Source organism: Archocentrus centrarchus, chromosome 2 (assembly GCF_007364275.1).
Source record: "Archocentrus centrarchus isolate MPI-CPG fArcCen1 chromosome 2, fArcCen1, whole genome shotgun sequence".
In the NCBI taxonomy this organism is placed as follows: Eukaryota; Metazoa; Chordata; class Actinopteri; order Cichliformes; family Cichlidae; genus Archocentrus; species Archocentrus centrarchus.
Window position 1 is genome coordinate 15,534,918 of NC_044347.1, and position 21,599 is coordinate 15,556,516.

General features: G+C 38.4%; 1 protein-coding gene across 1 annotated transcript in view; it reads left to right on the forward strand.

Annotated features, from left to right (window-relative positions):
* The window catches only part of tns1a (tensin 1a), a 68,396-nt gene that overhangs the window by 22,859 nt on the left and 23,938 nt on the right, over positions 1–21,599 (forward strand). Inside the window, exons 5-15 of the mRNA XM_030747051.1 lie at positions 1,645–1,816; positions 1,978–2,028; positions 2,130–2,252; positions 3,239–3,303; positions 3,844–3,927; positions 13,197–13,309; positions 13,441–13,501; positions 13,612–13,687; positions 13,818–13,947; positions 14,509–14,574; positions 17,135–17,260. Of these exons, the coding sequence (XP_030602911.1) occupies positions 1,667–1,816; positions 1,978–2,028; positions 2,130–2,252; positions 3,239–3,303; positions 3,844–3,927; positions 13,197–13,309; positions 13,441–13,501; positions 13,612–13,687; positions 13,818–13,947; positions 14,509–14,574; positions 17,135–17,260 (1,045 nt within the window). The 5' untranslated portion in view covers positions 1,645–1,666. The remainder of the gene's footprint in view (positions 1–1,644; positions 1,817–1,977; positions 2,029–2,129; positions 2,253–3,238; positions 3,304–3,843; positions 3,928–13,196; positions 13,310–13,440; positions 13,502–13,611; positions 13,688–13,817; positions 13,948–14,508; positions 14,575–17,134; positions 17,261–21,599) is intronic.

Consider the following 21,599-nt stretch of genomic DNA (forward strand, 5'->3'; position numbering starts at 1 on the left):
TGTAATATCGGCAGAGGTCATGTCAACAGTCAGGGGAGGACTGTAAATCTTTTCTTTTCCAAGAAATATAAGAGTGAGCTGCAGGAGTTTACATTTGATGAAGTGGATGTTTGTGATAAACTCTGTTGGTTGGTCCCGGAGAGAAATCAGAGAGTTCAAGAAATGTTCTCACAGTAGCTGCAGTCCTCTACTAGATGATACAATGTAACTACAAACTGAAATTCAGCTGCAGTGAACAAAACTGATGATTATAACTATCCAGATAATGGTGTGGCACCTGCTTTTGTTTAGAAGGTTAAAAGGTAAAAACATCCTTTCCAAAGATGTCTACTCCTAAAATGTTCTTTATACAAGTTTTTTGGTTTTTTTTAGATGTGTCCCCTAACAGTTTCTGACAACTATGATGTAACTATAGTCACAAGTACTAGTATATTTTTTATTATTTTGTATCTATATTTATTGCAATGAGTTGATCAGTTACCTTTGGAATAAAGATGGTCTTTTATCCAAACAAGAAAATGTCATTTTGCAGTACTCTGTGAAGAGACATTAGATGGGTAGCAAAGTAAACATCAGTAACAACAGACATGAGATTGTTTAAGTTAGAAACAGCATGGAAATGAGAAGCTGGGGTGGAGATGGCCTGCAAAGTGGCTTGCACAGGCACCTAAAACTGTAGATAGACTAAAGCATGTTAAATACTATATAGAGCTCGATTGATATTAGCTATTTCCCAATGTATGCATTTATAATTACCAATAAATGGAATTTTAAAAAGCAAAAAAGAGACAGGAGAAACACCCTTCAACCATGTTATGAGTTTTGCATAGTTCGACCACCAGAGGGCACTTTGCAACTTCCCTGTTGGCAACATGCTTTTGGAATGCCACAATCAGAGTCAGGCAGAGTGTAAATGAGTAATCAATGACTTGTGACATTAAAACAACATTATTCTTAAACTGCAATGTTATCTTATTGTGGACAACTACACATAACAAATGGATTATGTTTCATGTGTCTGAAAAAGACTGATATATTGGATTTCTAAATTATCAAATATCGCCATCAGTCTTAAAAATCTATATTGGTCGGGCTCTAGTCCTGTATGACACTATATAACTTAGATTGCCAGTAGGATTTGCAAAAGTGTTTTGCTGGCTGAGCTTGGACTCCATGGACTCCGTTGACTGAACTCTGCTGAGTGCTGAAATGTTAGCAGTTATTCTAAATGTTCAAACTCATTTTAATGACACTGTGTGTTGGTCATCAATCAGTGGATGAGTGATACTCATTGCCCAAGAAGTAGGGGCAAAATGTATCCTAAATACTTCTCAGATATATCTTTATGCTTTAATTTCATTCTACACCTTTACTTTAAAATAATAGCATTTCTTTTATATATATATATATATATATATATATATATATATATATATATATATATATATATATATATATATATATATATATATATATATATATATACAAACAATAGCATTGACCCTTTTCTTTGAAATCAGAGCTTATGTTGCTTCAAAAAAAGCTTGTTGCCAATCAACAATCAACAAATGTGAAATGGCACTGCAATGTACAGTTTGCCACTGGGATGGGTTTCAAGACCTTCTGCACCTTCTGTCTCTGCAGGAGTCAGAGTGTGGTTCAAGCCATGGAGGAGAGCTATGAGGTCGACCTGGTCTACATCACAGAGAGAATCATCTCTGTCTCTTTCCCCGCCGGGGCTGAGGAGCGCAGCTACAACACCAACCTCAAAGAGGTGGCGACGATGCTGCGGTCAAAGCATGGCGAGCACTATCTGGTGAGAAATACCCCAAGCTGAAACTAGAGCACAAGACTCTATTGCCACTTTATGCTTGCTGTTGGACACAGAGCACCCTGTGTTCTGCAGGTTTTCAGAAAATCATTATTGTAAGTCATAGTCTTAGATCACATTTTGATATACTCTCTTCCTGATTTCAGGTGCTCAACCTGAGCGAAAGAAAGAATGACTTAACAAAGTTAAACCACAAGGTACAAACACCAAATCAGTTGTAAATATCTTATGTTAAATTCACGCTTAAGAAAAATGAATTTGGAAAATGAAACCTCATTTACTGAATAATCATTCTCAGGTTCTTGAGTTTGGCTGGCCAGACCACCACGCGCCAGCACTCGACAAGATCTGCAGCATGTGCAAGGCCATTGACACATGGCTCAATGGAGACCCGCGCAATGTGGTGGTACTACACAATAAGGTAAAGCAGAAAAACACAAAGTAAAAACATGTTGTAATACATCTGTGATGTGCTGGTCGGGTGTAGAGATTGTAGAGTTATTTTTTTTAAATATGGAAATGTGATTATTGTTTTACTGCTGATAATTTTTAGTTAAACATGAACATAGTCACAGTGAATTCACCCATTGAGATATGGACTACTGTTTTAAGCTCATTTGGCCAAAGGACTGATACACTTATGCTATGGTGAGACATCAGTCTGCCCACAATCCGCAAGAATCGCTAAACCTACTATAATATTGATCAGGATTTAATCAAACTGCTAACTGCTAACTTGGTTAGCAAGCTGGATTATTAGATTGTAGAGACAGACAAAGATACCGGCCAGTTATATTAAAAATACTCCAAAAACACAGTTAAGAGGTCTAGTTTACTCACTCTAATTCAGAGGACAAGCCTAGAAAACAGATATCAACCAAGTATACACTAAGTATATACTAGGCTAACTATACTAGGCTAACCATGGGAGTGTGTGGGGATTGGTTTGCTTGTGAAACCTGCCATAAGTGGCCATTTGAGGAACTATTTTTTTTTTTCCCACTTCATTTTTCAGCCGTGGAGGTTGCAGCTCTCATAGTTATGTAATAAATTCTCTATTGTTTAAGCGTACATTACATTGTTTGCACATGATATCCAGATAAAGTAGGACAAGCAAAAAAGTTGATGCTTGAATGGAGCTGACCAACCACTTTAAACAAACAGAGAAATTAAACATTATTATTTATATATAGCTCCAACTTTTGGGTTTCAATTACACATGCAAATGCTTGTTGACCAGTGTATAATGTTTGATGGGGGATTTTTCTGCTCTGCTTCTTTATCATTATTATAACGATCCTTTTGGAATGATTCCTAATATGATTCCTATTTCCCATCAATTTTCCAGTTATGCTTCTTGAATTTTTAAACCATTTAAACAAGACTTGTTTTTTGTTTCTTTCACAGGGGAACAGAGGTCGAACAGGAGTAGTGGTGGCTGCGTACATGCATTACAGCAACATATCTGCAAGGTAGCAAACATATCATGATCAGACACATCTAAAAATAGAATAAAATTTAGCATTAAATTGCGTTGGTGGTTGAGTTTAAACAGACGTGAAGATTTTAGGCTGTCAGTACTGAAAAAAGTTTGATCTGAGTGCTTTGATCCTCTAAATCTTCTCCTCAAAGGGTTATGTAAGGACAGGAGCAACAATCCATCACAGTTAGACCTTGAAGTCTGGTACTTGAGCAACCTTGAAAATTAAACAACGATGTGATTATAACAGCTAAACCCTCGGTTCTGGCCAGCTTATTTTTCTGGCTCTGGGAGAAGAAAAGCTCTGAAAATGTCATCGTTCTTTAACACAACCAGATGTTATTAGGTGGGAAGGTTCCAGGGGGAATTAAAGCTGCTTTATAAAGCTGGGGGTTATTTCTAAATCACACACTTGGAAAAAGTCAGCAGGTTTTCCAAAATAAAGGCTGTTCTCCTTGATGTTTTGTAATCTTCAAATGGTCTCTGGTATGATAAATGATAACACCACTTATCCAATTTTTGTGTCTCACAGTGCTGATCAGGCATTGGACAGATTCGCAATGAGGCGCTTCTATGAAGACAAAGCACTTTCTGTGGGTCAGCCATCACAGATGAGGTTAGTTATTACTTCACTTCCTGTTGACATCTGCTGTAAGGTGAACTAGTCTGAGCACTAAAGCAGTTTATCTGCTACAAATTTTTTTTGAACGACTGTAAAAATAGTAAGTAATGAAACATTAAGGAGCAGCTCTTCGTAGTCTCTTGCAGCCCACCTGGATGACTGATGCTGTGCCTCTGAAGACAGATTTCACACTTTTTCTTAATTTATTAATTTTACACAGTTTACAAAGGCAGGCCTCATTTATACAATTTCTGTTTTTAATCTAAAATGAAGGCTGTCACAAGCAAGATTTTATCAGCCACAGGACTCTAGCTAATTAATCTAATGTGAGATTCATGTGTTAAAATTCTACAGTCAGCTTTCCAGGACTTCAAACTGTGTCATTTTAAAATGAGAGTCTTATCAGCTGGTTTTAAAAATGCGCTTGTTCAACACGTGTTGTTGGGCTGAAAGCCTGAGGCTAAAGCTAATGTAAAGGGATATTGTGGAGGTAAAAATGTTACCTTGAACATTGCTTTCTTATCTTTGTAGTTGGTTTATATGCTAGAATGAAAAGTTCCCTAAAGCCAGAAGATCAGGATATTTAGTTGCATTTTAACATGGTTATGAGTGTATGTCGGCTCTTTTAACCTAATGATGCTAAAGTTAATACTTATTGATAAGATGTAAAAAAAAAAATCATACATGAAATGAGAACCAAATAAATGAGAACTTTTTTCATTTAAAAAGTGTCTGCATTGTAAATTAATACTAAAGTCATCCAAACTATGAATATGGAATATGGAATTATTTAGTAAACAAAAACATGCTAAACAAACCAGAATATGTTTTATATTTTAGATTCTTCAAAGTAGGCACCTCTTACTTAGATGTCAGCTTTATGAGGTAGTCACCTGGAATGGCTTTCAGTTAACAGTTGTGCCTGTCAAGAGTTAATTTCTTGAATTTCTTGCTCTCTTAATGTGTTTGAGACCATCAGTTGTGTTGTGAAGAGGTAGCTCGTATACAGTTAACAGCCCTAACGTTCTAATCCCTATTATGGCAAGAACTACTCAACTAAGTAAAGAAAAACAACTGTCCATCGTTACTTTAAGAAGTGAAAGTCAGTCAATCCGAAAAATTTCAAGAACTTTGAAAGTATCCTCAAGTGCAGTCACAAAGACCATCAAATGTTCTGATGTAACTGGCTCTCATCAGGACCGCCCCAGGAAAGGAAGACCAAGAGTTCCCTCTATTGCACAGGATAAGTTCATCAGAGTTACCAGCCTCACAAACAACAAGTTAACAGCACCCCAGATAAGAGCCCACCTAAATGCTTACCAGAGTTCAAGTAGCACACACATTTCAATGTCAACTATTCAGAGAAGACTGTGTGAATCTGGATTTTATGGTCGAATCGCTTTAAAGAAGCCACTTCTAAGGAAGAACAACAAGAGGAAGAGAATGGCTTGGGCCAAGGAACACAAGGAATGGACCAGTGGAAATCTGTCCTTTGGTCTGATGGGTCCCAATTTGAGATTTTTGGTTCCAAACATTTGTAAGATGCAGAAAAGGTGAGCGGATGGTTCCTACATTTGTAGTTCCCACTACATATGTAGTTGAAGTACATGTGTAGTTTATAAATGTTTATGAAGTATGGAGGAGGAAGTGTGATGTATGGGGGTGCTTTGCTGGTGACACTGTAATTTATACAAAATCCAAGGCACACTTAACCAGCATGGCTACCACAGAATTCTACAGTGACATGCCATCCCATCTGGTCTGCGCTTAGTGGGACCATCATTTGTTTTTCAACAGGACAATGACCCCAAACACACCTCCAGGCTATGTAAGGGCTATTGACCAAGTCCAAACTTTTGACTGGGACTATATATTGCTTATCTATTTCTGAGCCTTGTGAGGTTTCAGCATTACATTAATAATTCTCACTTAAAAGGGATTTTTAAATATACTCAGTTGAAGGGTGGCTGTAGTAGGTTGAACCCTTTTAACCCATGCATGTTCGGTGTGATAATAAAACATGCATATTGTGCAAAAGTCTCCAGGCTCCAGGCAGTAGTTTTCCAGGCTTTTTGAAGGTCTTTCAAAGTTTTTCTTTGGACATTGGCTGCTTTTTCACTCATGTTCAGTCCAGTTCTTGTACCTGACCATTTTCAGAGGAATATTTTTTTTTTAATTTGTTGAGTCGCTTCACACTGAGATATGAATCATTCAAGCAAAAACAAAAAGGCTCCTAACTCAAAGATGACAACTTAGAAATTATATCTTTAGGCACTTTGTTACTAACAGCCTGTCACAATCATTTATTCCAATTTCTTTAGTTGAGTCTAGGGTAAATACCAAAGATAACACAGTTCAACAGGCATAAATAGTATTTTTGGACCAACAAGATGGTTGTTAAATCCCTCTTAGCCTAAAACTTGGCATATCACAGCATTGTGTGCAGTGTATCCTTAAAAGATTTGAAGAAACTGGACAAGTGGAGGACAAAAGAAGAAAGGGCAGGCCTCAGTAAATATCCACATCAGATGAAGAGCATCTGAAAGTGATGTTCTCAAGAAATTGGAAAAATCCAGCAAAGTCCTAACACAGGACCTGAGAGATGCATCTGGACCTTCAGCTGATCCATCTACTGTTCACTGAAGCCTCATCAGAAATGTTCTCAGCTGAAGAGTGGCTGTCAAGAAGCCATTCTTAAGGAATATGTCCAAACTTTTGACTGGTACTGTATGACGCATGTCAGAAGAGAGGTACAACAGTGAGTGTCTACAGCCATTTGTAAAACAAATGGCTCTGTCATGGTTTGGGGCTGCATTTCAGCCAGTGCTGTTGAGGATCTAGTCAAAACTGATGGAATTATGAATGCAGAAAAGCATCATCAGATTTTGATCCACCATGCAATACCATCTGGGATGCATGGATTGGCCTCTCCAGAACTTGGATCTCAACATTATTGAAGCAGTGTGGGATCATCTTGACAGAGAATGGAACAAAAGGCAGAAACATCCAAAGAAGAGCTTTGAGTGTCCTTCAAGAAGCCTGGAGAACAATTCCTGAAGACTACTTAAAGGAATGACGAGAAAGTTGCCTCGGAGAGTTCAGGCTGTAGAATAAAGGTGGTCACACCAAATATCAACTTTTGAACTCATTAGCTCCACTTATTTCCCATTTTCCAAGAAAAATATAAAGAAATGAGGGCTGGCTCAAGACCTTTTCACAGGTCTTAAATTTCAAAATCTCTTAAACAGCTGAAAATTGCAACGCATGTTTAACAATTTACTTTCTCACTATCAAAAAGCAGAATTACAATGTTGTTAATGGAAATTACTCAGTTAATGCCATAGTATACTCTCATGTGGTATATATATATGGTATATATATTAAACATTAATACAGAATCAAATCAACTAATTATTGGTGAATATTTGTTTTAAACTTGTGTTTTCCTTATACTTTAACATTACCTGTTTCCACAAATAGTGAAAGATGGAGGCACTCTAGCAGAAAAGCATATAGCTACTGCTTGAAACTTGATGGTTGTGTTTTCAGGTCCATGCTTTTACATGTCAGAGGTGTGCGTTTCACTGCCATCTAGATTTAGAAAAAAAAAATTTTTTTTAAGGATTTTCTTTCTTATTTCTTTCTGTTCATTGCCAATTCTGTTTTAATTGGGGGTAATTATGAGTAAACAACACCCAGAGAGGCAATCTGTCTGTCTGAGGGATTCCACTGGTGTCTCTAGGGAGGCTGCGAGGCTTGTTGACAGTTTATTCTTGCCTCTTAAGCATATCAGAACATATTTTCCTCCAGTTCATCTCCACTTTATTGCAATACAGTTGTATAGCTCCAAACCAGAGCCAGTCAAACCAATCAAGAATGGTTAAAAGGTATTTGAGCAATGTATTTCTTTTTTCAATGCTTTTCACTCAAGGGAGACTGTCTTCTTGTTCTTTAAGTCATAAATCTGCACCTATCACATTATTAGCTGCCTTTGCATATTAGACTGGGAACTGCTAAAAGGCTTGACCCCACTCAGTTTCCCTTTTCCACATGAGAAGATTGGAGTCTTGATCTGAGCTTCTCAGAAAAGATGAGCAGGAAAAAGGTTACGGGGGATATGCGAAGGAACACAGGAAACACCGGGGGGACTTAATACCACTTCATTTGAGCTTGTGAATTAGGCAGCCAGTCATTCTTTAACAGGTCTATAGGCTTGCCCTCTGCCCCGCTGCTATTTCCTGCTTTGGATATAATTATCTCTGCCCCCGGAGACTGGCAGTGTTATGGTCTGGAATGTGTGACATTAACATCAAGAGTGGGAGAGGATCTCAGGCCACTGCTTCCAAAAGCCAGTAAAAGGCTGGATTAAAGGTTTTATGTGTGGCATTTTAGTGCCATTAAATGATTAGCGTGAAAATGGTAGTATGCTGCAGTAAACACAGTGAACACTTGTGTGCAGGACTGGAAGTGTTCTGATTTGATTTATGGGACAATAGACTCCCTTAACCTGTTTTATGTGCTTTAGTAGTTGCTTAGATGGAAGAACTTGGACAGAAATTGCAGGAATAAGACTTACAGTTCTCCAGGAGTGTATGCTGCAGCATTATTTTTCAAATTATAAATGCTGGCATTAGTCAAAGCCATTGGCCAACTTTTTCATTTGTTTTTTTTTTTTTAATTCTCTTTATTAAACATTTTCATAATAATACAATAAACAAACAAAACACAAAGGTAGCAATAAAAAAATAAATAAAAAAAAAATTTCATTTATACACACACACACACACACACACACACACACACACACACACACACACACACACACACACACACACATACACACACACACACATATATAAATAAATAAAAGTAAATAGAAATTATAACAGTCCAGTACAATACATTTACAAGTTTCAGGAAGATGTCTTCTGAGTTCTCAGGTACTCCACCACGCTACCAAACTTTTCTGTATAAAGGTCATTTTGATGGTTAGTATGGAAACTTAGCTTTTCCAAACAAATGTAGTCTGATATCAAAGATTTCCATAAATGTACTTAAGGGGGTTTATCTCCCACCCATTTAGTCATAACAGCCTTCTGGCCTAACATAAGCAAAAAATGTACAATATCCATATGTGATCTTAGTGATTCAGGGATAAATCCCAATAAACATAATATTGGATTAGGCTGTAGTTGCTGCTTGATTATCACACTGACCTCAGCGCATATTTTTTGCCAAAACTGTTGAACCTTTTCACATTCCCAAAGGCAGTGAAGTCTTGTCCCTAAAGTAGTCTTACATTTTAGGCAGTTTGGTGAGGCTCCTGTTGTGTATTTACTATACATATGCGGGGATATATAGACATTTTGTAAGATATTATATTGCCTTTCTCTGAATCTGTTACATATGGATATTTTTGAGTGTAAAATGAAAATTTCCTCCCATATTTCCATGTCTATTGTTGTTTTCAGCTGTATCTCCCATGATTTCCTTAAAAATGAGAGTCTGTCTGTATTGAGTTGTTGCAGCTTGGCATAAAATTTGGATACAAAGTGATCTTGTTTAAGACTATAAAGAAGAACAGTCTTTTCTAATAAGTTAAAGTCCTCTGGGCAATTGAGAGTACACATTTTAATATATGTATAGTGTCTGAGCTGAAGGTATTTATAAAATTCCTTCGTTTGTAGTTTATATGTGGTCTGTAAGGATTTGAATGTTTTGAATTTTCCCCTATGCCAAAGATCATCCATATGGTAAATTCCCGCTTCATACCAGTTCTGAAAATGAGATCCACTGCCCCCTCCGGCTAAATCAGGATTATCCGTCAGTGTTGTTAAACAATTTAGTTTATGTTTAGTATCAAATAATTTCCATAGAGAAATCCAGGTATTGCACACATTGGTAATTAGGACATTGTCTTTCACTATAGTTGGTAAGTCTCTCCAGCGTTTATCAAGTAAGTTAATAGGAGAGTGTGGTTTGGAGAAAGTTGCTTCAATCTCAAACCATGGTGGTTTAGGTTGAGTGGTTGCCCATATTGAAATAATTCTAGCTTGCATTGAGGTTATATAGTTTGTAATGTTAGGTAGGCCCCGTCCTCCTTGTTCTTTGGGTAATTGTAAAACATCGAGTTTAATCTTAGGTTTCCTGCCAGCCCATATAAAGTCAGATAAAGCTTTGTTTATGTCTTTAATGTTGTTTCTCTTCAGAGATATGAAAAGCATAGATAAAGGATAAATAATTTTGGGAAGAATTATCATCTTGATAAGATTGATTCTGCCAAGAAAGGATATAGGAAGCATCTTCAAGCCCACCATCCTAGCCTTAATATGTTTTATCATGGGGTTAACATTTTCAACATAATGTTGGTTAATTTTGGGTGTTATTTTAACCCCCAGATATGTAAATCCTCCTGGTACCCAGCAAAAAGGTTTTACAAAGTCAGGTTCACAATTGGATGAAAAACCAAGAGGCATAATTTCAGATTTTATAAAATTAACCTTATATCCAGAAATTTGACCGAATTCTTTCACACAGTTAATTAGTTCAGGTATTGAGTTTGATGTGTCTGTTAATGTCAAAAGAATATCATCCGCGTACAATAGAATTTTATGCGTTGTTGTCCCTATAACTGTTCCTTGAATAGTAGAGGACTGCCGGATAGCAATTGCGAATGGTTCTATTACTAAGGAAAACAGCAGAGGTGATAATGGTGATCCTTGAGCTGTACCTCTGTTAAGCTGCAACTGAGCAGAAATTAAACGATTTGTTAAGACTGAAGCTACAGGCATTTTATATAAAAGCTGAACCCATCTAACAAAACCTGACTGAAAGCCAAATCTTTCCAGCACGTCAAACATGTAATTTCACTCAACACGATCAAATGCTTTTTCTGCATCCATCGTTATTATAGCACTTGGAATTTGATAAAAAATTAAGGTAATGAATAATATTAATTAAACGTCTTGTGCTATTTGATAATGTACGGCCTTTTATAAACCCTGTTTGATCTGCAGTGACTATATCAGTCACCACTCTTTCTAGTCAATTAGCCATTATTTTTGAAAGTATTTTAAAATCCACCCCAAGTAGGCTAATGGGGCGATAAGAAGCACATAGTTCTGGATGGAACACACGTTGTAGTAATTTGTTAATTTTGCTTTTCATCTTTTTATAAAACTGTACACAGAATTCGTCAGCTCCTGGACTTTTATCTGACTGGCATGAGGAGATTGCTTTATCAATTTCTGTTATTGTAACAGGTCCTTCTTACAGTTTTGCCCATTCATCTGTTAGCTAAGGCATCTGTAATCTATCTAAAAATTTACTACTGATAAGTGTATCTTCAGACAGTTCTGAGGTGTACAGCGTTTCGTAAAATTTCTGAAAACATTCATTGATCTTCCTGTTGTTAGTTTGACGGATTTGCTCCTCATTAAATATTGCAGAAATAAACACTTTTTGAGGAGAGTTTCTTGTGAGGTGGGCTAAGAGCTTATTTGGTTTATTCCCAAATTCAAACAGTCTTTGTCTGGCAAACAGAATATCAGATTCAGCCTTCTTAGTTAGTAGGTTAGACAGCAATAATCCAACTTTTTGGCCAACTTTTTCTTATACCTGTAACTTTAAAATTTTAGGACAGTCCAACTCATTATGATCTTCAAGAAACTACTAGTGTACCCATCTTCCGATGGCTCTCCTGCTGCAATCAGCCATCAGAAAATGGGTACACTGTGGTCATAAAGGGATGGACATGGTCAACAACAATACTCAGGTAGACTGTGGTGTTTAAATGATACTCAGTTCATTCCACGGGTCCCAAAGTGTGCCAAGGAACTATCCCCCACACCATTACAGCACCATAAGCAGTGAGCCTGTGTGAAGTGTAGCCTCAGTTTCCTGTTCTTAGCTGACAGGAGTGGCACCCGGTGTGGTGCCTGCTTCAAGGCTCGACGTGTTGTGCGTTCAGAGATGCTCTTCTGCACACCTTGGGTGTAATGAGCAGCTGCAACCAAAGTTGTTGCCTTCCTATCAGCTCAAAGCATTCTCCTCTGACTTCTGGCATTAGCAATGCATTTTCTCCCAGAGAACAGCAGCTCACTGGATAGTTTCTCTTTTTCAGAACATTTTCTGTAAACCCTAGAGATGGTTCTGTGGGAAAATCCCAGCAGATCAGCAGTTTGTGAAATGCTCAGAGCAGCCTGTCTGGCACTAACAGCCATGCCAGATTCAAAGTCACTGAAATCACCTTTGATCCCCATTCTGATGCTCAGTTTGAACTTCAGCAGGGTGTCTTGGACTGTGTCTACATCTCGAAATGCAGTGGGTTCCTGCCATATGATTGGCTGATTACATATTTGTGTTAACAAATGACTGAACAGGTGTACCTAATAAAGTGGATGCTGAGTTAGGTTTGATTTTTATTTTGTCTTCACTCCTTGCAGTATGAATTAAAAAAGAAAATCAAGTCATTAGAAGCATTGCCTCATCCAAAACCTTTATTATAGGTTGATGTCCAGTTAAAAGACAAAATTTAATTATATCTCATATCACACACACACGTGCTATATTTACAAACCCCCGTTCATCTCAGCGCTGCTAACATGGCGTCCCAGCTCGGTCTAATTGAATTTCACAGAGGCAAAACCATCTGGCCACTGACAGCAGAGCAAGGGAGGCGTGCGCATGTGGCAACCCCGCGGTCAAGGTCACGTTTGGTACCATCATCATTATCATCATTAACAACCAGACCACAGTAACTCAACAGACCCCCAAATGGCCTCTGTATACATCAATTCAGTGTGACGTTTCCCACAGTGGATAAAGGTAGTTTAATGAGTGGAATTTGGTTCTGGCTGTGCTGTTGGAGCTCACAAACGGTAAAGGTGAACTACACAGAATGATTTGGTGTGAATTTGAGCCAGCAGGTGCTCAGTGGTAGGATATAGAGATAGCTCAGCAAGGATTCAGCTGATTGCCATGGAATTTAGTTAAGACATTCATGCTCCCCAGAGGACATTTCCTGGTCATTCTGGTAAATTAATAACATTTGACTGTTGTCACTGGGTCGAAAGGTTCCCTTGATTAACAGCTTGTTCTTTTTTTTATTCCCTTTTGAGGTGTTGTTAGAAATAGAGGCCAAAGAAAATTCAGGAGAAAGGACAGAGGAAAAACCTTCCTTCTCTAACAAGGCTTGATATTTAAAGCTGAACCCCAAGACTTTGAGGCTTTGAGACTGACTGCTTGCTTTTTATTGTCTACAGGTATGTGCGATACTTCAACGGCCTTCTGTCAGGACACATAAAAATCAACAACAAGCCTCTGTTCCTGCATCACGTCATCATGCACGGCATACCTAACTTTGAGTCCAAAGGAGGTGAGCATCTACCTCTGCCAAAAAAAACTAAACAAGAAAAAAAAAAAAAAAAAAAAAAAACCTTTGAAAGAACTCCGACCTTCTATTTTTCTTGAAATTATTTCAAATTCCTTATTTATATCACTTCACAGGTTGCCGTCCTTTCCTGAAAATCTACCAGGCAATGCAACCAGTCTATACGTCAGGAATCTAGTATGGAAACTTCTACTCTAGTTCAGTGTGGTGTGTGCTTGAGTCCAGGGATAAACTGTCCCCATCAGGGGAAAAAGCTATTTAATTTTAATTTGTCTTTTTAACCACAGCAACGTGCAAGGGGACAGCAACACCAGTATCTGTATCACCATTGAACCTGGACTGCTTCTAAAAGGAGACATTTTGGTATTTATGCAGCAGTTTCCTTCCATCTACCTTTTTTCTTTTCCCAGAAATACTGTAATGACTCTCATGTGGAGTGTAGTAGCTTCTCCCTGAGTGCATCACCTTTCTCTCCCTTATCTGTTAAACTTAGCTGAAGTGTTACCACAAGAGATACAGAAACCCAACCAGAGACGTTGTGTTCAGGGTGCAGTTCCACACTTGTGCCATCCATGACCTCGGGGTGGTTTTCGGGAAGAACGAGCTGGACGAGACCTTCAAAGGTAACTTTGATCTGGTTGGAAGCATTTATACAGCGCGCTGTGAATCGAGGGCATGTGTCACAAGATTAGTACTAATATGGCAAAAGATTTCTGACTTATTTTTCATTGGAAAACTATGAAAATTTGTATTTATGCACAAAAGTCTGGTGTTGCTCAGTGTTGACCTAAACTAATCTAAATATTACCTGAAGGTTGTATAATGGATTCAGCGCAGGATGATTTTGTATCTGTTGTTTGGATCTCTGGTTTCCAGTATGGAAGTCATGGGTCCTGCTGCAGGAGAACGCTGTTCCACACAATTTCATAGCAAACAGGGTCCTCTGGTGGTGAAGGCAGATACGCATTCACTCACAGTAATACTGTGATTATGGTGATGAGTAGCCAGAGATTTTTAGAAGAAGAAAATCAAGTTTAGAAACATTTTTGAATAATTGATTTTAATTTCGTAATTTATGTAAATTAATACAGAAAAAAACATGGAAAAACACAAAGTAATAAACATTTGCTGTGTTTGCAACCCACACATTTAAAAATAAAGGTTTTTGTACTTTGTCTCTGCAGATGACAGGTTCCCAGAGTACGGAAAGGTGGAGTTTGTTTTCTCATACGGACCAGAGAAAATCAGAGGTAATCCTTTTTTCTTTTTCTTTTTTTTTCTTTTTAACTGCCTGAAAGGAGAAAAGGATTTTTAACATTAAAGTTTTCTTCAATATTTTATATGCACACTGGGGCCAGAGCTGGGGAAGAGGAGGAATATTCAGAATTATCACTAGAACTCCCATAGGACCACCATACATTATTTGCTTGAATTTATAAAAAAAATCAATATCATATATATAAATGTTATTCATAATCAATAAAAACATCGAAGAATACATGGATCTGTAATGTTACCAGTCAACTAAATATTCTTGTGGCAAGGAACATCAGCAGCAGGAACTTATGTCTGTGTAGGTTCTCAGTCATCCAGGTCATGGTTTTCTCAACAGCTTGAAAAAAGATGAGCGGACTTCTTTAAATATTTTTGAAGCCGGTTCCCCTCTTATCCAAGAAGCTTCTTCAGGCTTTTCCATCAAAAGGTGGAGAACCCCAGGTATTTAAACTCTAGTGGGAATTGTCCCCTTTGGTTTGGAGGCGGTCATTGACCCGTTATTATTCTTGTGCTCTTATACATCAGCTAAGGTGTAAAAAAAGGTGTGGATCATTACCACCAGGATTTTCAGGTGGAACCACTGTGTGATCCCCCCCCAAATCATGTGACCTATTGAGGTCACCTGAAGTAAGCTGTGAGTGGGGGGTTGAGGTACCTGGGGAGGGATCTCAAGACTGCACTGTAGGTAGCTGACAGCTGATGTTGTAAGCCACCATCTCTGTTCAGTGATGGTCGTTCACAGTGGACACTGATGGCTTCTTTTACTCCTCTTTAAAAGTATCCCACCTTCCCGGTCCAGAATCTGAACACTGTCATCCTCCAAGAGTGTCCTTCATCCTTTAGGTGCAGAAGTACAGTACAATTGAGTTTTGTCATGCTGAAGTTGATCTTCTATATAATGCTATGCCTTTGTGGAGTGGCTGTTTAGTTTCTCCAATGTAGATGCCCAAGGACTCCTCACGGCACTGCACAGCATGCACTGTGCTGCTTAGCTTATGTTTGGGAGTTTTGTCCTTGAGACCAGTTTTTACCTTAGAGTGTGGCTGGGATGTCATGCTTGGAGAAAATTCTCCTGCATTTCTCTGACAAACCTGCTACATTAGAGATAATGTCAGTTGGTATCTGATTTTCTTTCCTGTACATCTTAACTGAAGGAAAAGTTGGGATAACCACATAACTTTTGAGGATGCCACTGTTCATATTTTGGATCGAGAGGAAAGATGGTTTGAAAGAAGAATGAAAGAGGCCATCTACGTCCACTGTGAGCGGCCATCATTGAACACAGCTGGTGGCTTACGACACCAGCTGTCAGCTTCCTACAATACAACCTAGAGATCCCTTCCAGGTGCCTCAAACCCCACTGAAACCTTACTTCAGGTGACCTATTGAGGTCACCTGAAGTATCTCACAGGTCTCCCTTTGTGGTCATGACCTACATGTTTTTTTTCACACCTTGGCTCATGTGATGAGTAAAGTCCAGTCACCTTTTTTCAAGTTCTTGAGAACACCAGTAACGACACTTTGCCCATCAACAGTGGGCAGCAGGGGGTAGCTATCAGGGATCAAAAAGCATTCAATTTCACCGAATTATGCTGTATATGCCTATGGTCAATATGACTGCTATGACTATGGCTACGACCATCTTTAGTTGACTGGTAACATTAGAGATCTGTGTATTCTTTGATCTTTTATTGATTACAAATTATATTTATACATATCATGTTTATTTATTATAAATTTATGTAAATAATGTGTTGTGGTCAAAATGACCACCTGTGGGAGTTCTAGGTAGAAACACTCATAACTCTTTTGTGTCTTGTAATGTTAATAAAATTACAATGTTAGAATACAATATACACATATTTAGAAAAGGTCAGGGTCCTACAATTACACAGGGTTTATAGCAACAAAGATATTATAATGCAAAATTTAAAAAAGGTCAAAATGACCACCTTGGGAGTTCTAGAGTTAAAAAGCTGTAATAATGCAATGAAAGTAAATGAAGGTAAATTTGCAAGAGCAATCAAACTAATCCATCCAGCCTTCCTAACAAATGTAATAGAAAAAAAAAAGCATAGTTTTGGGATTGCAAAGTAATAAAATTGCCAAAAAAATGTGAAATCTCATGCTGACAAAATAGGACAAATGAGACTTTTTTATTTTATTGTACTTTGCAAAGCAAGGTCAGCCTCATCACAGTGTAGCTCTTGCCATGTATTGTGGATGACCTAATCAAATTATAATTAGAAAAATGGAACTATTTGGGATTTTAGCTCTGAATTGCCATATTCCCAACACTGGAAACATCCAGACTTCATGCAACAGCATCATATAAACTGATGTAAAAGTATCAGGTTTAACCAAAAAGACTCATTTTCATCTGCTCATTTTAAAGTTCCAGTTACAAACTGAGAGAAGTTCATATATATATATATATATAATTTGGTCATCCCAACCTAAAATGTTATAGTTATATATAAAAGTTATCATATGGCAGAACCCTGTGTGATGACCCTGTTACCTTTGATGCCTCAGGCTTGAGCCACTTAGAGAATGGGCCGAGCGTTTCAGTGGACTACAATACCCAGGACCCTCTGATCCGCTGGGACTCATACGAGAGCTTCAGCCAGCATTGTGAGGAAGCCGCAGATGCTGACCACGGTATGTACGCATGCACACGGGCAGTATGATGGATCAGCTGTCTCCATTTAACCACAGTATTAGTTTGGTGGTTTGATTTTCTCCTCCCAGTTCTCACTGATTGAGCTCCAATAAAGGTTAACAAAGAGATGACAACCTTTGCCCAGTTTTAAAGCGCACAGTTCACTATGTTTGGTGTGCTGTACTCAAAATTAAAGTGTAGTGACCATGTTGAAGAGACAGTAAATGAATCCTAAATAAATAACCTGACATTTTTTAATGAACTTCCTGGATAGGAAATAAGTGTATTTTGCACACATGCAGTAATAGGAAAATGTGAAGAAAACGAAATTTTGATTTTAAGATAAAACAAAATCACGCATTTTGGATCCTCTCAGTGCAGACCTACAAAGCAGATCAAGATCTATACCTCTGATGCACTCTGAACCCTACCAGAGATTATGTATGTCTGTCTTTCTGCTGTTTCGTTTTGAGTTGCCTGTAAAGCCTTATACCCTCCTCTGCCTCTCCCAGCCCGTCAGTTACGCATTTAAATAGCCACCGAAGAAATAGGGGGCGTCAGTCACCCTGTTACTGGCTGCCCCCTTCCCAGAGGGTGCTGAAACTTAAAACACCACCAGCCCTAACTCCCAAAAGTACCCCCATTCATCTCCATCAACTCTGAGCTATTGCTTCTGAGTCAGGAGTCTAGGAACTTAAAATGTGGGCACTCAGTCTAATGCCAAATACCCATTATAAAAACGTTTTAAAAATTTTTATCTATACCATTTTTACTTCTGAGCCAGGATTTTTGAAATATAACAGTAATAACGCAAAAAAAAGCACTGTGTGTTTGACTAATTGTAAGCAACATAATGCAAAAAAAGTACCAGGCTGAGAATTTGTCTTCCTAGTTTATGTTCTGTCTTTATTATGAATACCTTCTTTATGTAGCCAGTATCTTTTGTAAATGTGTATATGTACTGCATACAAATGAATAATTGAACGTCTCTAACTAGAGAAATGGAATCTCTAAACAGCAGAGCATAACACATCATCATCATCATCATCATCATCGCCCTGGAGTTTTTAAAATGTACTGTGGCTACTTAGAATAGCTGACTGTCTGGCACAGTCCCTCGGATCCTCTCAGTAATGATGAGATTCATGATTACTGTTGTTAATCAAAGAAATTTGCACAAACAGGAGGATGTATTCACCCGCGGTTGAGTCAGGACTTGGCAGTCTTTGCGGTGCTGCGTCCACTTTTATATATGAGATTTTTTTTTTTTTTTTTTTTTTTTACGGCTTTGCAAAGACCCATTTCATTTTTATGAACATCCCCAGAGGAGCGTTGCAGTAATTGCTGTGTTGCAGGAAGGTCAGTGGTTATCGCCAGGATTGCAAGTTTGATCCTAATTGAATGGGCAGGAGTGTTCTCAGCACTCAGCAGAAGAAAAAAAAAAAAAAATCTCTCTGCCAGTTTATTCATCTCTCTAATTGCAGGCTTCGCTCTTACGCTTGGATGCAGGAATGTAGATACTGAGATGAGGCTTGTGTAGGAATATGGTGTCTGTTTTTATGCGGTTTGGATTGACAGGAGTTGCTGTGTGTCTTACATGTTTTGGAAGATGCGACAATGAGAAGCAGGATTCAAAGAATTGCAGCAGAAATGCTTAACAACCTTAAATTGTGGCAAAAGAGACTTTAGAGTCCCTGTTGTCTGGTGTAAGATACACATTTGAGTTGGCAAACCCAACACTGGTAAGCTCCATGACAGCATGGCCTATTTTTACCTGCTGCAGCTCAGCGGACAATAATCACTCATCAGGTCTCATTTAAATAATCCAGACTTGTTTACTTGTCTAGGTGTTGAACAAATGTTTCATCCTCAGGTTCTGATGTGTGAATGCATTTGGGGCTCGGCTAACTTTTCCTGATGCCGTTTTTAACAGAGCTCGCTTTTTGCTCTATATGACCATGCAAACTGGTCTGTGTGTGCCTGTAAATATTTGCATGTTACTTTGGGTGTGTTTCAGCTTTTTATGAGGTATGTGGGAGTGTGTGTTTATGCAGTTCACCTTGTGTTTGTCGGCTTCCCTTTTGCTCCACTAACTGCCCTGTGGTCTGGACGCAGCTGTCGACCCAGAGGTCAAATCAGTAAAAAGGCAACAATTTGGCTCAATGGGTGGCCATAGAGTTTCTGTACTCCAACTAGCAAAAGGTTTTCATGCTGGTAACTCTTTATGAGGACATAATTTTCCAGGGATCAACCAACAACTCTAGCACCGATTTCAGCGTTCTGCTCTTGGCATCACTAGCTAGTTTATTGCACCAGAATGTAGTGATTTCATCACACCTTAAAGTTTCTGTTGACCCAAAGGTAGAGGCACAGGACTGTGCAAAGATCTTGAGTCACTCCTCATTTCTTTATATTTTCCTTCCAAGCAGACAGACTTTCTTACATTTTTTTAAGGTGGTCTTGAGTAATTGTTCTCCAGGCTCTCTGAAGGTTCTTTTTCTTTGGATGTTGGCTGCTTTTTCACTCATTTTCAGTCCAGTCCCTGTACCTGATCATTTTGAGAGGAATAATTTTTCTTTTTAAGGAATTAACTTGTTTTTTTAGTTTAGCCACTTAACACTGATCTATGAATCATTCAAGTATAAAAAGGATCCTAACTCAAGGGATAAACCAGTGTGGTGTTTACTCAAAACAGACGACAAAGTACCAATTTTAAATTGTATCTGTAGGCACTTTGTTAGAAGCAGCCTGTCACAAACTATGTAATTTCTTCCCATTTCTTTAGTAAAGGCCAAAGATAACACAGTTTGACAGGTATAAAATAGGATTCTCACACAAATAAGGTGATTCCCAAAGAGCTGTTAGCTGAATATGTGACATAGCTCAGCATGGTGTGCAGTGTGTCCTTAAGAAAACTGAGGAAACTGGACAAGTGGAGGGAAAAAAAAGAAGTGTCAGGCCTAAAAACAATCTACAGCAGATGAACTGTATCTGAAAGTCATGTCCTTAAGAAACAGGGAAAAACATCCAGCATAGACCTGACACAGGACCTGAGAGAGATGCATCTGGACCTTGGAGCTACATTTACTCCAGTGGTGTTGAAGATCTTTTCGACTTTGATGTAATTATGAATGCAGAAAAGTGCCATCAGATTTTGATCCACTGTGCAATACCATCTGCAAAGCATCTGATTGGTGATGGCTTCATTTTTCAGCATGACAATGATCCCAAACATACTGCCAATGCATTAAAATCATACCTGGATAGAAAAACACACAGTGGAATACTATCAGTCATGGATTGGCCTCCCCAGAGCCCAAACCTCAACAGTACTGAAGCAGTGTGGGATCATCCTGACAGAGAACAGAACAAATGTCCTTCAAGAAGCCTGGAGAACTTTTCCTGAAGACTACTAAAAGAAATGAGAAGAAAGCTGCCTCAGAGAGTTCAGACTGTGCTGAAGAATAAAGGTGGTCACACCAAATATTGACTTTCAGGCTCGTTACAATTGTGCAAACTCTGTTTTTACCTTACATGCTCACTGTCCATGTATGTTTGCACATGTTTAAATAAATCATTGCACCTATTTCACATTTTCCAAGCAATATATAAAGAAATGAGAGGTGGATCCACACTTTTGTACAGTACTGTCGTAGTGAACATAATATGCTTCATTTAAGCATAAATAGTCCCTGTTGGTATTGAAGCACTGATACAGAACAATATTAGGATTTATAGAAAATAATCTTTGTACCCCTTTTGCTATGGTTTGTGAAGTCAGTTTAATTAATGCTGTCGTTCTGTGTGAGATACTTTTCTAATTCCAAAGTTCATTAAGTGTGGACGTGTTTGTGTGTGTGTGTGTGTGTGTCTCTACATGTGTGCTGTACAGTAGGGCAGAAAGCCCAGTGACAGGACAGGCCGTCGTCTTCGTTTACCGCCCTCCTCCCATATTTGGCTGGGGCTGAGCCCTGAAACATGTCTGGAATAGCTGGATAGAGGCCGACAGAGAGACAGAGACACAGGGAGGCCGAGAGAAGCAAAGACGTTTTACATTTTAGGTGTAATACAAGTGAGGGCTTGATTTTAGAGTGCTGAGGCCGGACTGCTTTGGGAAAAGAAAACAACTGAGAGAGAATAAGAAATGAATTAATGTCAAGGACATAAGAAGAGCAGCTGGAAAGCACTGACTGGTGAGTGGTGCTATAAAGCCTTGGGGCTGTAACTACTGTAGCAACTTTCTTAGTGTGAGACCACTGTCAAACTTGACTATTTGTGTGGGTGCCAAATTCAAATGTTGTCAATTATTTATTTATTTAGTTAGTTAGTTTTGCTGTG